Consider the following 14,800-nt stretch of genomic DNA (forward strand, 5'->3'; position numbering starts at 1 on the left):
AGCATGAGGGGAAGGGAGGGAGGAGGCGGTATGTGTGTGTGTGTGCTATGCGTGTGTGCTATGCATGTGTGTGCATGCGTGTGTGTGTGTGTACACGTGTGTGCGCGTGCACGTGCATGTGTGTGTGTGTGTGCGTGTGTGTGTGTAGAGCCATCTACTGAAGCTCTTCTGTCTCCCTTCAGAGTGGATGATGTGGTCAAGTCCATGTACCCGCCGCTGGACCCCAAACTCCTGGATGCACGGTGAGTGGGAGATGGGGATTCCACGCAGGACCTGCAGGGGATTCTCTCTTCACTGCACTCTGGGAGGTGGGCTGTCCGGGTTGTGGGAAAAAGTGTTGTGCTGTGGGGTCCTGAGGCAGTAACCTGGGAACCATTGAAGTTGATGTGAACTGTCGGTCCCCCAGGGAGCCTGAGACTGGAGCAAAGAAAGAAGTCATCTTGGCTTTAAATTTTATTTGATTTGGACTACACCTGGCAGTGCTCAGGACTTACTTCTGGCTCTGCACTAAGGGATCACTCCTGGTGGGGCTCAGGGACCTATCTGCGAATTGAGCCTGGGTTGGCTGTGTGCACAGCAAGCTCCTCACCCACTGCTGTATTATCTCCAGCCCCACTTGGCATTTCTTAAAAATTACATATCTGGCCCTAGTAAGTTCTGTCTCCCCCCCCTTCCTGTATCTCCCCTCCCCTCCCCTTTCCTTTCTTTCTCCTGTTACTCTCTCTGCCTTTCCACCCCAGAAGCTGACACGTCTTCACAGTCCCCCCAGATGGGGGTGGTAGTGGACAGAGCGAAAAGAGTAGAAATAACCAAGTCAGCTACAGCTGGGCTCACCTGCCCGGGAACCCCAGAAAGCTCTCCACCATGATTTTGCGTGACACGCAGACCACATCGAGCCTTTTGAAGTGTGTTCTTGCACCAGATGCAAGCCTGTTTGTGAAAGTCCAGATTCTTCTGCATTTATGTGGCTGTTTCACAGAAGCACAGTTGCTAGTAGGTCACAGGCTCACCACCCAGCCAGTGACTTCTTGCTTTCAGCCCAGTGCTGTTCTGGGGCTGGAAATTGAGTGTATTTCCAGAGAGAGAGAGAGAGAGAGAGAGAGAGAGAGAGAGAGAGAGAGAGAGAAGAGAGAGACGGAGGGAGTGGGAGGGATGGAGGAAGGGAGGGGGAGGGAGGGAGGGAGAGAGAGAGGGAGGGAGAGAGAGGGGGAGGGAGGGAGATGCAGTAACCCAATCCTGAAAAAGGATCCTCTGCCTCTGGTTTTCAATTAAAAAAATTAAGAGTAGGGATTAAACCAGCCTGGGGTTATGTTGATTCAGAATCAATGAGGGATGCTCAATCTATCTTTGGGGGAGAGATTAAGAGATAGACTGCTGAATTCGGGGAAATTGAGTGTATTTCCAAACACACAGACACACACACACACACACACACACACACACACACAGAGAGTCAGGCAGTGATGCTTTCAGTACTGAAAAAGAGAACCTCTGCCTCTGGTTTTCAATCAAAAAAATTAAGAGTAGGGACTAAACCAGCCTGGGGTCATGTTGATTCAGAATCAATGAGGGTTGCTCTGTCTTTGGGGGAGAGATTAAGAGATAGACTACTGGACTCGGGTCCCCACTGGCTTAACTACATTCCTGAGACAGCGGATATGCTGTGTATCATGCACAACTCAGGCCCCGAGAAATACTTCAGTGCGCCTTGCTTAACCCGGCTACGAGCACTTTTGAGTGCAGAACCTTTTTAGGGAGGGTTTACTGGGCCACCCTCAGTGATGCTCAGGGCCCACCAGCTCGGGTCTCCTACGGTACAGGGGGGTGGCCCCCCGGGCTCCCGCAGGTGCCCTTTGAAGCAGCGCGGGGCCTGGAGCCCCCTCTCAGGGGCATATTCACAACTTTGTCCTTGCCTCTCCCAGGACCACGGCCCTGCTGCTGTCTGTGAGTCACTTGGTGCTGGTGACCCGGAATGCCTGCCACCTGACGGGGGGCCTGGATTGGATAGACCAGTCCCTGTCTGCAGCCGAGGAGCACTTGCAAGTCCTGCGGGAGGCGGCCCTGGCCTCGGAGCCAGAGAAAGGCCTCCTGGGCCCTGAAGGCTTCCTGCAGGAGCAGTCGGCCATTTAGGGCTCGGCTGCCCACAGCGCCCCTAAACTCCATCCTTCCCCCTGGCTAGTGAGTCCCACGGCCAGTGAGCAGCGGCTGGAGGGGCTGCTGCGGGACCTCTCAGTTGCAGTTGCGAATGGTGGCCACTGAGGGCGACCTAACACCACAGTTAGGGGGGCTGACACTGCACAGTTTGGGAACCGGTGGCACGCCTGGGGCAGTGCCCCTCTAGGAGCCAGTTTCACCCTAATAGCAGAATTTCTTTCATTTAAAAAAAATTTATGGGGAGGGGGCGGCATTGGGCCAGACCATACCGCACTCAGGGGATCTTCCTGGCTCTGTGCCCAGGAGTGACCTCTGAGGCTGCTCAGGGGAACTGGAGACGGTGCAGATTTGAACTGGGGTCAGCCGAGTACAAGGCAAGTGACTTCACCTCTGGACTGCCTCTTGGGCCCCCAAATCAGAACTTCTGGTTTCTTTTTTTCTTTTTTTTGCTTTTTGTGTCACACCCAGTGATGCTCAGGGGTTACTCCTGGCTCTGCACTCAGGAATTACTCCTGGCAGTGCTCAGGCGACCATGTGGGATGCTGGGAATTGATTCTGGGTCAGCCGCGTGCAAGGCAAACACCCTCCCCACTGTGCTATCGCTCCATCCCCATAGAACTTATGTTTTCTTATGGCAATTCGAGTAACGCTGCCTTTTTTTTTTTTTTTTTTGCTTTTTGGGGTCACATCTGGCAATGGACAGGGGTTACTCCTGGCTCTGCACTCAGGAATCACCCCTAGCGGTGCTCAGAAGACCATATGGGCTGCTGGGAATCGAACCCAGGTCGGCGTGTGCAAGGCAAACGCCCTACCCACTGTGCTATGGCTCCAGTCCCCGGATAACGCATTTCTAAAAGGAGACTGTCACCTGGGGCTAGGGCTTTTCTGTTTAGCCAAGATCTGACTTCCCTCACCTCAACCGTCCTGTTCATTTGTGGCACCTACCTGGTAATACCTGTTCCCTGGTCCCTGACGCATCTGCAGTCGGCCTCCCTGTCACAGGTGGGGGTGAAGGTGAGCTGGTTGCAGTTGATTGTTCCCTTGTTATTTGCCTGCAATTTCACCTTGCTGCCACTAGGAGGATAGTAAACATCCCTCCCTTTCCCTCGTGTGCAGTGGAGTCTCATTCACTTCGGCGGTCTTGGGGGGGACGTTGTCTGAGAAGCCATAAGGCGGGAGAGAGACTGAGGGTCCCGAGTAGGCCTCCTTGAGTGGATGACTCAAGGCAAAACGTTCCCAAACTCCCCTGGGGTTCAGGCAGCGGTGTGGAGGGTGATGCTCCCGTCCACGTCAGCTTGCGTCCTGGAAGGGAGATGTCCCCTTCGATGGCTCTGCGTTATTCTCTTGGCCGCTGTTGAAGCACGAGCTGGTTCTTAGGACCTGAGACCTTTGTGAGACCCCGTTCACAGTCACGTCATCCAGACCCGCATCCGGTTGGTTGCAAAGCCTGGAGACTGCTGCCTCCCAGGGCCTCGGGGCTAACCTCCCTCTGTGGGCGAGGGCCCTGGAAGGTTGGGGTTCATGGCCTGTGCCGAGGAGCACAGAGGGAACCCCGTCTCTGTTCCTCACTTACCTTCTCCGCTCTCCCTCGCTTGTGCACCCCGTGGCCTGATTGTCGAGACCCAGGAACCCAGACCTCAGCCTCAGGATCGGCGCCCTGTGTGGCATGGAAACAGGTCACTGGGTTTGTGTCATGCTCTCAGAGAACTGGTGAGTGGTGGGAGGACAGGACCACCGGGGCTCAGCGCCTGTGGACCGAGGGACAGATCCACCATCACAGGAGACCCCTCGCTGCCGTGTCTATTTTGTGTTAGCTTGAGTCCGGTCTTGGCAATATTTTCTTGTCTCTCTGGCAAGCTTTGAATTGTCCACAAAAGTCACTTTGGTTTCACTTGCGACCTCCCCCACAGGATGTTCACAGTGCTCCTGTGTCGGTCCTTCGACAAGCCTCCTTTCCCGAGTGACGGGACACCACCCAGGCCTGCCATGCTGTACACACACCCACCTTGTCACCTGGACCAGAGATCAAGGCAAAGGACAGCATCCTTTCCTCCCATCCACTGAAGCTGGGGCTGGAGGAGGGTCGTGTCCAGCACCCTGCAGCGATGCCCCCAGTGGCTTTCCTTCAGCAGGGCCTGTTGGGTCCCTGCCCGGTGACTTCCTGAAACCCTGAAATGTCACCTTTCAGCCACGGCAGGGGCGGGTGGCCACACACAAAAGACATGCAAGAGACTTGTGATTTTTCAGCCTGGTGTTCCCCGGTTGCTGAGACCAGTTGGGATCTGTGTCTCTGGGTCTCTGGGTGAGGTGGGTACTGTCGTGGCAGTGCAGCCCCAGTGCCCTAGGTCCCCGACGAGTCCGCTGGAGTTAGCCGCCTCCCTCAGAAGCACTGGTTGGGAGAGGGTTAGGGGAGCGTCCAGCTGGAGGGGGGATCTGCCCCCAGCCCCGAGTTCCCTGGTGTCTGTTTGTCCACGTAGAGCAAGCTTGTTCTCCCAGGATTTTCCTTCATCCTATAGTCAAACCATACATCAGCCTCGGTCCCCAGGAGCCCCTCAGGGAGAGAAAATGAGTGTGAGAAAAAGTCAGATCTGGGTTCAAGTTCTGGGCTCAGTCATTGTCATTGAAGGGTCAGTGACAATGGTCCCTGGCCTCTGGTCCCTGGCCCTCATTCGGGCCATCAAAGCTGCCTCCTCACTGGGCTGGCAGAGACGCTCATCAGGCAAGCCGGCGTGTGACCTGCGTGTGGTGTGTGTCTGGTGCTGAGTAGTTCTGGTGTCAACAGTCTTCCTCCTCTCTCTGGGTAGCGTGTGCTGGGGCGGCTGACTCCGATGGTGTCACTCTCATTACTGTGGCGGGGGCCCAGCAGGGGCTCCTGGCCAAGCAGCCCCCAGTCGGGACCCTCTGCAGCGGAGAACGGCCCAGCCTCGCCGCTGCTACACCCCAGTGTGTGCACTACGTGGTGCCAAAGCTCTTGGCACCCCCTTATCAGCGCATCGGGGTGAATTGCTCAAGCTCCCATTCTTCGTCCGGGGACGCTGCTCCAGCTTGTGAAATCACCCAGACAGAACAGACGGTGCTGGCATCTGCAGCCTTGACCCTGACCCGCCGCATTCCAGAAGTTCCTGCTCCCCGGAGACCTGCGTGGGCGCCCCCAGGAGCCTGAACTTTAGATAATGATATCGCGGTTTAAAGCCCCCAGAGGCTGTGAGGCTGAGACATTTGGGGGACGGTGCCAAATGAAGAATGGCTCTCTCTGCCCTCCTCTCTCCCTCTGCCCCCCTCTCTCTCCTATCTCAATTCTCGCCCACCGAGTCCTCTTTCCCTCTTACAAACATACTGTGTGTGTGTGTGTGTGTATGTGTGTGTGTGTGTGTGTGTGTGTGTGTGTGTGTGTTTTGCTAAGTGTCTGGGATATGGACCACAAGGCACAAGTCCTGTCTAGGAAGCAAGAGACAAATGAGCGGCTGTTTAGCCCACAGCTGTGGCCAGGGAGGCAATGGGGTGGGGGAGGGGGGTGGAGCCTAGGAGGGGCACAGAGGAGGCACAATGCAGGCAGAGGGGCAAGACAGTTCTGGAAGAAACCTGGGGGGGACCCAACCTCTAGGACTTAACAAAGGAGGTCAGAGGTCCGAGAGCAAGGGAAGGAAGGGGCCGAACCCGGAGAGCCTGGCTTGTCCGAGGTATACAGATGATGGGGAGGGCTGAGTCGGGGGGCAGGGAGGGAGTGGGTGTGTTGGCAGGGCACCCAGATCTGTTCAGTAATGCCAGGGACCTGCAGCTTTGTCTTCGACATAATGGAGGCATACAAAGTCTTGGGGAGTAGGGTGTTGCTACTCAGAGTTTGTAGGCTGGAGTGCTTGTACAGCTGGTAGGGCATTTGCCTTGCACGTGGCTGACCCAGGTTTGATCCCTGGCATCCCACAGGGTCTCCTGAGCATTGCTAGGAGTGATCCCTGAGTAGAGAGACAGGAGTAAGTCCTGAGCAATGCCAGGTGTGGCCCAACCTGACACCTGACCCTTCCTCTCCTCTACTTTCTTTTGTGTGTGTGTGTGTGTGTGTGTGTGAGTCTCTGGATCATGACCTTTAATGCCCCAGAGGCAGTTTGTGGGCATGACAGCCAGGACCCCGTAGCAGTGGGGAGATGGGAAGGAGAGGCCTATCCCCGATCCCCTGAGGCCTGGAGTTTGCAGCCACTGGTTTTGCATACCTGGGTTTTTCATTGGGTTCTGGAGGTTTGTGGCTGCCAGGATTCACAGGGGGCAGGTGAAGGGACGACGCCTGCTTCCTTTTGAGGCAACCCGGTGAAATTGACCTGGCACAAGGTCTGGAGACATCTTTGCTTGTTGCTGCTCAATTCCAAGATTCATTTGTGAGTCTCTGGATCATGGCTGTTAAATGGCACCCGGAGACCCACCCCTTTCCCCTGAAAAAAGGGAGTTGTTTGCTTCATACCATGTGTTATGGAGGCTTCAGGCCTTCGTGCTGGATGCCACTGGCCATGTTACCCCTCTCTCCCCAAGCCTTCCAGCTCACTCCTCCAGAGTTTGGAAAACAGAATTGGAAGCTAATCAAAAAGGCAGATGAGTGGGTCTGGGCATGGGGCTAGGAAATGTAGGGGTGAGCCTGGGGTTCTGGTTTTCTGGGTCGGCTTCAGGAGGTCTTCAGCATGTTCAGAATGTCTGTTCCAAACAGCTGATGAGCAGTAGTTTGAACATTTGAAGTGGATCTGGGTCTTTATCTTGTTTCTTCTTCTCATTTCACCCATAAACCTAGAGTGAGGGGTCTCTTTCAGGCCTTCACCAGAACCAAGGCGGGCACTTCTCCTGTTCTCAGCCGCCACTCCTGGCAACTTGGGGTTGCTGGGTGGGCAACCTGTCATGGGAAGGAAACAACACATACAAGGACCATTTCATCTCCTTATAGTCCTGATAAGTTCCACTGAAAGTAAGTGGTGGCTCTGACCCATAAATTAACTTCGTGGCCCAGTAATGAGTTACAATCCACAGGCTGGCAAAACATGGATCCTAAAATGAGGGCCTAAAATGAGGGCCTGGACAGGGCGTGAGGGAGGATTTTTCTCTCCCTCCAAAATGACTTAATTTTATGCACTGTAAGTGAAACCTGCATTTACCAGAATAGTGAAAATTTGTGGTGCAAAATGAAATAATTAATTCATCACATGTCTTAGTTCAAGTGACCTGTTGAATATCTGTATGGGACCGAGTCCTGGGACAGATGAATGAATAGATATATAATGCCTCTCTGGTGCATATAACTAAGCTAATGAACCTCTCAATCCCTGACTTTTCAAACAATATGTTCCCTGTCCAGATGTGACATTAGATAGAAACACAAACTTTTAGCATGTCCAGAACCAAATAGAAACTTAGGAGGTTCTGTTACTCTTTATAAGTCTTTTCAGAATGACATGTGTTTGGGGTTTTGCCGGTAACCACTTACTACGGAACCTATGCCTTGGATCTCATGTGAGAAATTGGGTTTAAGTTGGTAGCCTGTTCTTGGGGTGGAAGGTGCCACTGTCAGCTAATTGAAGGGGGCACTTTGTGCCAAGTTAATTCTAGTCCTTCTCAGAAGAGTTTGATTGAAGATGCCCCCAATCTATAACAGTTTTACCTATGTGTAAATTTGGGACCTTTCACAGGGTCTTCGCCAAACCACCTGGGTAAGCTCAGCACTTGATCTTCTCAGATAAGAAACCAGAAAGTGTTGCTTTCAACGATGTGACAAGTGCCAAGTTACGGAATATGCACAGAGCAGGGGCAGCTAATCCAGCTCACAGGAGTTTGCCAAAGTGAGGGGATAGCTCAGTGGTATTGCCACAGAGCAGGGGGAACCAGAAGGGAGATGGGACATGTCGAAGGCGGAGGTGGAGGAGGGCAGCCAGCACAGCAGGGCCTTCCAGACTGAGCTGGGGGAATGACCACCACCTTGCTAGGTGGGAGGTGGAGCCTGGGGCAGGTGTGGGTGAGGTGAGACAGGAGGGTAAGATGGGGACCAGATCGTGGACTTTTCTTCATGGTAGGTAATAGGAAACTAACTAGTCTCTCCTCCTACATCCCCGAGCTTTAATGAGCTGTGATTGATGCATAACATTGCATACATTTAAAGTGTGTGTTGATTAGATTTATTTATAAATTGAAAACGATGATTCTTATAGTATTAGCTGCCATCTCCATCCCGTTACATAATTACTGCTTCATTTTTGGGTGGAGAGAGCATTTAAGATCTCTTTGGGCCACATCCAGGACTCTGAACAGTATTGTTATCTAGAGTCACTAAGCTGCATATCAGATCCCCAAATCTCTGAGGATTAATCTCTGTTGAGCTTTTTAACCATAAATGTGAGCCTTTTGATCACCATCTCCCCGCTGACCCCCAACTTTTGGCAAACATCATTCTACTCCCTGTTTGTCCCAGTTTGTGTATTCTTTAGACTCTAACTATAAGTGATATCATGCAGTATTTATCTTTCTCTGACTTGTGTCATTGAGCATAAATGTCCTCAAAGTCCAGCCAAATGGTCACACATGGCAGATGGTTCAATAAAATTCATCTATCTAAATCTGTATCAATATCTCGTATCTTCACTACCCATTTATTGGCAGACATTTAGATGTTTATTTTTGTCTTGGCTATTGTAACCAATGCTGCAGTGAATAGGGAGTGCAGCTATCGCTGTGAGATCTGATTTCAGTTCTGGATATAGACCCAGAAGTGGAATAACTGTTTCACTTGCAGAGGCACGTCCATACTGCTTTCCATAGTGGCTGCCCTGATTTTCACTCCCATCCACCGTGCCTAAGGTTCCCCTTCCTTCACACACTCAGCACCGTTTTTGTCTCATGCTCTTGATCATAGCAGTTCTCTAAGGGCATGGTTCTATTGTGGATTTGATTTGCGTTTCCTTGATGATTAGTGATGTGGAGAATCGTTTTATATACCTGTTGCCAATTTGTAAGTCTTTGGAAAGACAGTGTTATCTGTTTTCCAATGCGTTTTAGAAATAGGGTAGTTGGGTGTTGTTTATTTGTTTCTGCCATTGAGTTGTATGAGTCCTCTATGTATTTTGGGGCTATTGAAAGTAGGGAGCTATTGAAAACTGAAAGAGCTCTTGTCTTCAAAATAATCACTGCACCCTCACCAACCTTTAATTTTACCCTAATTTAGTAGGTGAGCAATTGCTTTAATTTGCATTTGCCTGACTGCTGGTGAAGTTAAGTATTTTTCATGTGCTTATTAACTATTTGTACTTCTTCATGTCCTTTGCCCTTTTTCTACCGGGCTCTTAACTATTTTTCTTATCGATTTATGTGACCTCTTTATGCATATTAAGGATAACAACTGTCTGTCATTTTTAGTGCATATATTTCCCTCCACCTTGTCATTTGCCTTTTAGTTTTGTTTAGAATGGTTTCTGACATTCAGAAGTTTTAAATTTGGTATAGTCAAATGTATTGATTTTCTTTCCCTTAGTGATTTCTTCTATTGCTTTTATGCTTAGAAAATCCTTTCTCATCCAGAGAGCAAATAAATATCATTGAAATGTTTGAAGCAGTGGAATGCCATGGGTGGATGATTAATAATAAAACTCGCAGGTTTGATGTATTGGCAGGAAAAATAAACAGGGTGGAAGAAATCAAACCTTCCTCTCTCCCCCACACATTCAGTCCAAGGTGAAATTAGGAAGAATTTACATCAAAGAGATGAATGGCGGGGGGGGGGGGGAAGAGCTGGGGGCAGGGTCTTGGAAGAGGGGTGAGAGGTGGTCAGCCAGGCAGGGAGGGTGGCACGGGACAGGGGAAGCTTGTCCTGAGGGAGGGTCTGCAGGAACACAGCATGTTTGATTACAGATGAGAAGCAGCAGTAAGGAGAGGGGCTGAGGGAGTCAGAGAATGTCAAGGAAGGGCAGGACTTTCATCACAGAACAGTGGTGAGCCATCACAGTGACAAACCTCGAGTTCTTGGTGCTTTTTGGAGTAAATCTGCGCAGAATTCATCCGAAAGAGTAACAGCCTCGCAGTCAAAAGTATTAAGAAGGTAAGGCAAGGTCCAAATTCCACTGACAGTGGTTTTGATCTGAACTCTCAGTTGCCTTTTCTTGTTCTTTTCTTAGGGGGCTAGGTTTTGGGGTCATACCTGGTGGTGCTCGGGAGTCTCTCCTGGCTCTGTGCTCAGGGATCCCTTCTGGCAATGCTTGGGGGACCATATGAGGTCCTGGGGATAAAACTGAGCTCAGTGGCTGCAAGGCAAGTGCCTTAATCCCTGTACTGCCTCTCAGCCCAGGGGGTCGATTCTTTTCAACTGGACCAGATAGTGGGGAGAAGGAGGCCATATATTCTCCCACCCCCTCCCTGCATCCCTCTCTCTCTGTGCCTTGGTGCTGGGGAAGAGTGCAGGCTTTAAGAGTGGTACAGAGCTAACTTTCTCTTTACTTAACCTCCTTTTCTATCTGCCTGCTTCCCTTCTCTTTACAAATTCCACTGGACACACTGTTATATCGCCTGGGTAGAGATGAATCACATCATTTCTGTGTTTATGGTATTATAGAGTATAAGGCAAGACAGATATGAAGAAAATAATTGCCTCAATAACTCTAACATTTAATGTTTTAAAGTATCTTTTTATTAAGGCACTGTGATTTACAAAGTTGTTCATAACCGAGTTTCTAGGCATAAAATGTGCCAGCTCCAATCCCATCACTAGTGTCAACTTCTTTCCACCAGTGTCCCTGGATTCTTTCCCACACCCCCCAGCCCCCAGTTTTAAAATGTTTTAAGAAAAGGGAATAAGCCTTAGATTTTACACATATGATTGGAGAACCTGATCCATCAAGATGTCAAGGCAGTTTGCCTGAAAGAGATGGGCTCTCTGGAGAGTAAGGCGGAGCACAGAGGCGGAGGACTCCGGACATGAGGGAGGGTGTGTGCAGAGATCTGTGGGGATGAGGCCAAGACTTGGAATAGTGTCATCGTGATTGAAGAGTGGACAGGGAGGAAGGCAAAGGTGACAGTGAGGCAGGACGTCCAGTTGCTCCTGTCCTTGCAGGCCATGCAAAGGACTCTCTTGTCTGACAAGCAATGGGAATGCACTCAAATGGTTTACTCGAAGCTAGTGAGGTTGGCGTGGTTGGAGGTAAGGACACAATCAGATTTGCTGTTTTGAAAAGATCCTTCGGGATCCTAGGTGGAGGATGAGTTGAGGGGGCCAGAGTGGGCCACGGAGAGCCAGGTGTATTGCACTGGCCCAGGCAAGAAAGGCTGATAGCTTGGTCTAGGCTGAGAGATGGAGACAATGTTAGGGGACTAGACACACGGCAGATATTTAGGAAGTGCAAAAGGATTTGTGGTATGTTGGAAATTGGTTATGGGACAAGTGATATGAAAGTGGGGTGTCCGGAAAGACTCCAAAATGCTGGGCATGAGGATCACTGAGGAAGCACTTGCCTTGCGTGCCTGAGACTCTGGTTTCATCCCTGGCACCTCATACACACTACAAACAGAAAGATTCCAAGTCTTCAGATTTCCACACCCACTGAGGGGGGAAGTTCGGGGACAGTGGTCAGTGATATGGGAAATATCAGGAGGATGGGATTTGGGGGTGAGGTTGAGACCATTCACTTGAAAAAGTTGAAGTGTATGTGAAATGCCTGAACTAAGTTAAATATAATGGCAGACACACAGAGAAGATTGGGCTAAATGGGGTTTTCCCTTTTTCTTCTTTAACAAAAGATTGTTATTCTAAGGTTTGGGGATCATGCTAGGCAAAGAGAATGAAGTGAAATAGATGAGGCCATGAAGAATTCTAACATTTCATAGGAGCCCGGGCCAGTCTAAAGGCGGTTGAGTCACACCCGGCAATGCTCAGAAGTTACTCCTGGCTCTGGACTCAGGAATTATTCCTGGTGGTGCTCAGGGAACAAACTGGGATGCCGGGGATCGAACCTGGGTCAGTCACATGCAAGGCAAACACCCTACCCGCTGTACTATCACTCCTGTCCAAGGTGAAGCTATTTAGATAATTAAATACCATATGCCCGGTGCGTGGCAAAAAGTAAGGACAAAGAACACCAACCATATCTCCCATCTCTCTTTTTAACTGCTCCCTTTTGCATTCTCCTTTATATGTATTACAATCAGAGATGGAAACATTTCTTCTAATTTGGTCCCAAGGTACCAGTGTCTTGGGACAAACCCTGGCCCCCTCGAGCCTCCATCCTCTCCCCAGAGACTTCTCTGCCCTGACGCTCTGAAAGGATCTCTGGGCGCTTGGAGCCTCTGTGCCCTAACCAGTGTCCAACACTGGGGCAGCCAGTGTTTTGAGCTCCCACAACCACCTCTACCTTAGACCGATTATCACGTCATTTCGAATTTCCAGAATGTTTTGTCTTTTTTATTTCCACAGCATTTCCACAACCCTGATCTCAGTTGTACATCACAAGAATTTTCATTATGAAACACATTTGCATATTTTATTTACCTATCAGCCTTCCCCCCACTGCTAAAACAATAACATTTTGAGCCAAACCACATGCTGATGACTTATGCACCCACTCTTCTCTCATTTCCAAGCTGGCATTCTCTGCGCTCTCATTTTATTTTTAAATCAGGCATCTCGTCGTGCTGGCCGAGTCCTGTCCCATGTCCTGGTGGCTCTCCAGAAGAGCCCAATTCTGTTTCTTCTCCTCCTTCGTGGCCTCTGCCCTCTCCATCTCCTCTTTCTAATTCCCAGGCTCCCAGGCCCTACAGCTTATTGTTCTGGCACGCTCAGAAATCCACGTGTTTAACTCCCCTTCACCTCATTTCTCTCAGAAGCAGGTGCTGTTTACTCTGCATCGAAGCTTCATATTAGCTTTAACTGGAGATTTGTTATGCAGGACAACCTCACGATTGCAGAGCCGCGTCCAAGTTCTGCCTTTGCCCCTGGCATCTTAAAGATTCTTCGTGGCTTCTCATTTCAGATTATTCCTCTTCCCCCGCCCCCAGCTTCTAGCCAGTACTCTCCTTTATTTTCTCTTCTGCGTTTTTTTCCAATCTCGGGGGAAGGGAGGGTGTCCCAAACAGTACTCAAGGGGTCCTGGTACCATTCCAGGCAACATCCACTCCAAAGGTTTGGTGCTCAGGGATGCAGTGGTATTGGGGGTCATGGGAGCCACCCCGGTGGTGGTGCTTGAGAGGCCACTGGGGCCACACCCCACAGTGCTCCGAGAGTTAGGTGGTGCTGGGGTTGTCATCTGCTCTCTGTGGCCATCCTCTCATGAAGCATGGGTCAGGCACCATCACCGGGATCTGCTGGAATTGTGGGAGCATGTGCTTCAGACCCACGACCTTGACCTTGGACCTCGAAGGATGCAGGGTCAGCAAAGTGGATTGTCAATACTGCAGCACACTTGAGCTACTTTCAAAGTTAGATGTGAGAGGCTGGAGTGACAGTGTAGAGGGTAAGGAGCTTGCCTTGCAGGCGGCCAAGCTGTGTTGGATCCCCAGCATCCCATATGGTCCCCTGAGCACCGCCAGGAGTGATTCCTGAGTGCAGAGCCTGGAGTAACCCCTAAGCTTCACTGGATGTGGCCTCAAAACCTCTGTGTGTGTGTGTGTGTGGAGAGAGAGAGAGAGAGAGAGAGAGAGAGAGAGAGAGAGAGAGAGAGAGAGAGAGAGAGAGAGAGAGAGAGTGCAGGGGTTGGGGCCTTTGCCATGCATGTGGCTGCCTCAGTTGCAGCCCTAATTTGATTTTTTTTTGCTTTTTGGGTCACACCTGGCTATGCACAGGGGTTACTCCTGGCTCTGCACTCAGGAATTACTCCTGGTGGTGCTCAGGGGACCATATGGGATGCTGGGAATCGAACCCGGGTCGGCCGCGTGCAAGGCAAACGCCCTCCCTGCTCTGCTTGCTCCAGCCCCTGCAGCCCTAATTTGAATCCCTGGTGCTTTTGATGGTTCCCCAAGCATGGCCAGGGGTCAGTCCTGAGTGCAGAGCTGGGAGCAGTCATTAAGAGCAGCTGTGTCCCCCAAATGAGCGTGTGCGAGTGCATGTGTGAGTGTGTGCATGAGTGTGTGTATGTGTGCTAAAGTTCTAGCCCTAGAGATTCTGATTTAATTGGTCTTGAGGAGGGCCCAGGAATTGCTATTTTCAAAACCAGAATCTAACATGCAGGCAGGAATGGGAAGCAGTCACGGCACGAATGGAGGAGACAGGTGCCCAAGCAGGCAGATGCTTCTGCACAGAGTGAAGCGGAGGTAAGCCAGGGTTCAGAGGAGACTGGGAGGAGCCCGTTGTTCAGCCAGGGCACTGAGGAAGGAGGGATGGGAGCTCAGAGGCAGAGGGAGAGGGGCTGGAGCAATAGTACAAGCACACAGCCAACCTGGATTCGATCCCCAGCACCCTATATAGAGCCCAGAGCACTGCCAGGAGTGATCCCCGAGCACAGAGCCAGGAGTAACCGCTGCACATTGCTGGATATTGTTTCCCCCCCCATCCCCCAAGATACACACATAAAGGCTAGTAAGGAAAAACCTATGCTGTTGGGCAGAGGAAACATCCTCTCCCCTTTCTTTAGAAATTCCATTCAATGTTCTCCTGGGATGGAGGTGTGTGAGGATACAGAGTAAGTCACTTTGCTGTTCTCTG

At 50.9% G+C, this 14,800-nt stretch overlaps 1 protein-coding gene across 2 annotated transcripts in view; it reads left to right on the plus strand.

Moving 5' to 3' along the window:
* LOC101544415 (transmembrane protein 98) overlaps window positions 1-14,800 on the plus strand; it is a 53,590-nt gene that overhangs the window by 11,468 nt on the left and 27,322 nt on the right. The window contains exons 6-7 of one of the 2 annotated variants that reach the window (XM_055132542.1): window positions 183-242; window positions 1,923-3,243. In XM_055132542.1, the coding sequence (XP_054988517.1) occupies window positions 183-242; window positions 1,923-2,130 (268 nt within the window). In that variant the 3' untranslated portion in view covers window positions 2,131-3,243. Of the gene's footprint in view, window positions 1-182; window positions 243-1,922; window positions 3,244-14,800 lie in introns of those variants that run through there. The other variant, XM_055132541.1, reaches the window with a different exon arrangement.

The sequence above is a fragment of the Sorex araneus genome, chromosome 3, assembly GCF_027595985.1.
Source record: "Sorex araneus isolate mSorAra2 chromosome 3, mSorAra2.pri, whole genome shotgun sequence".
Classification (NCBI taxonomy): Eukaryota; Metazoa; Chordata; class Mammalia; order Eulipotyphla; family Soricidae; genus Sorex; species Sorex araneus.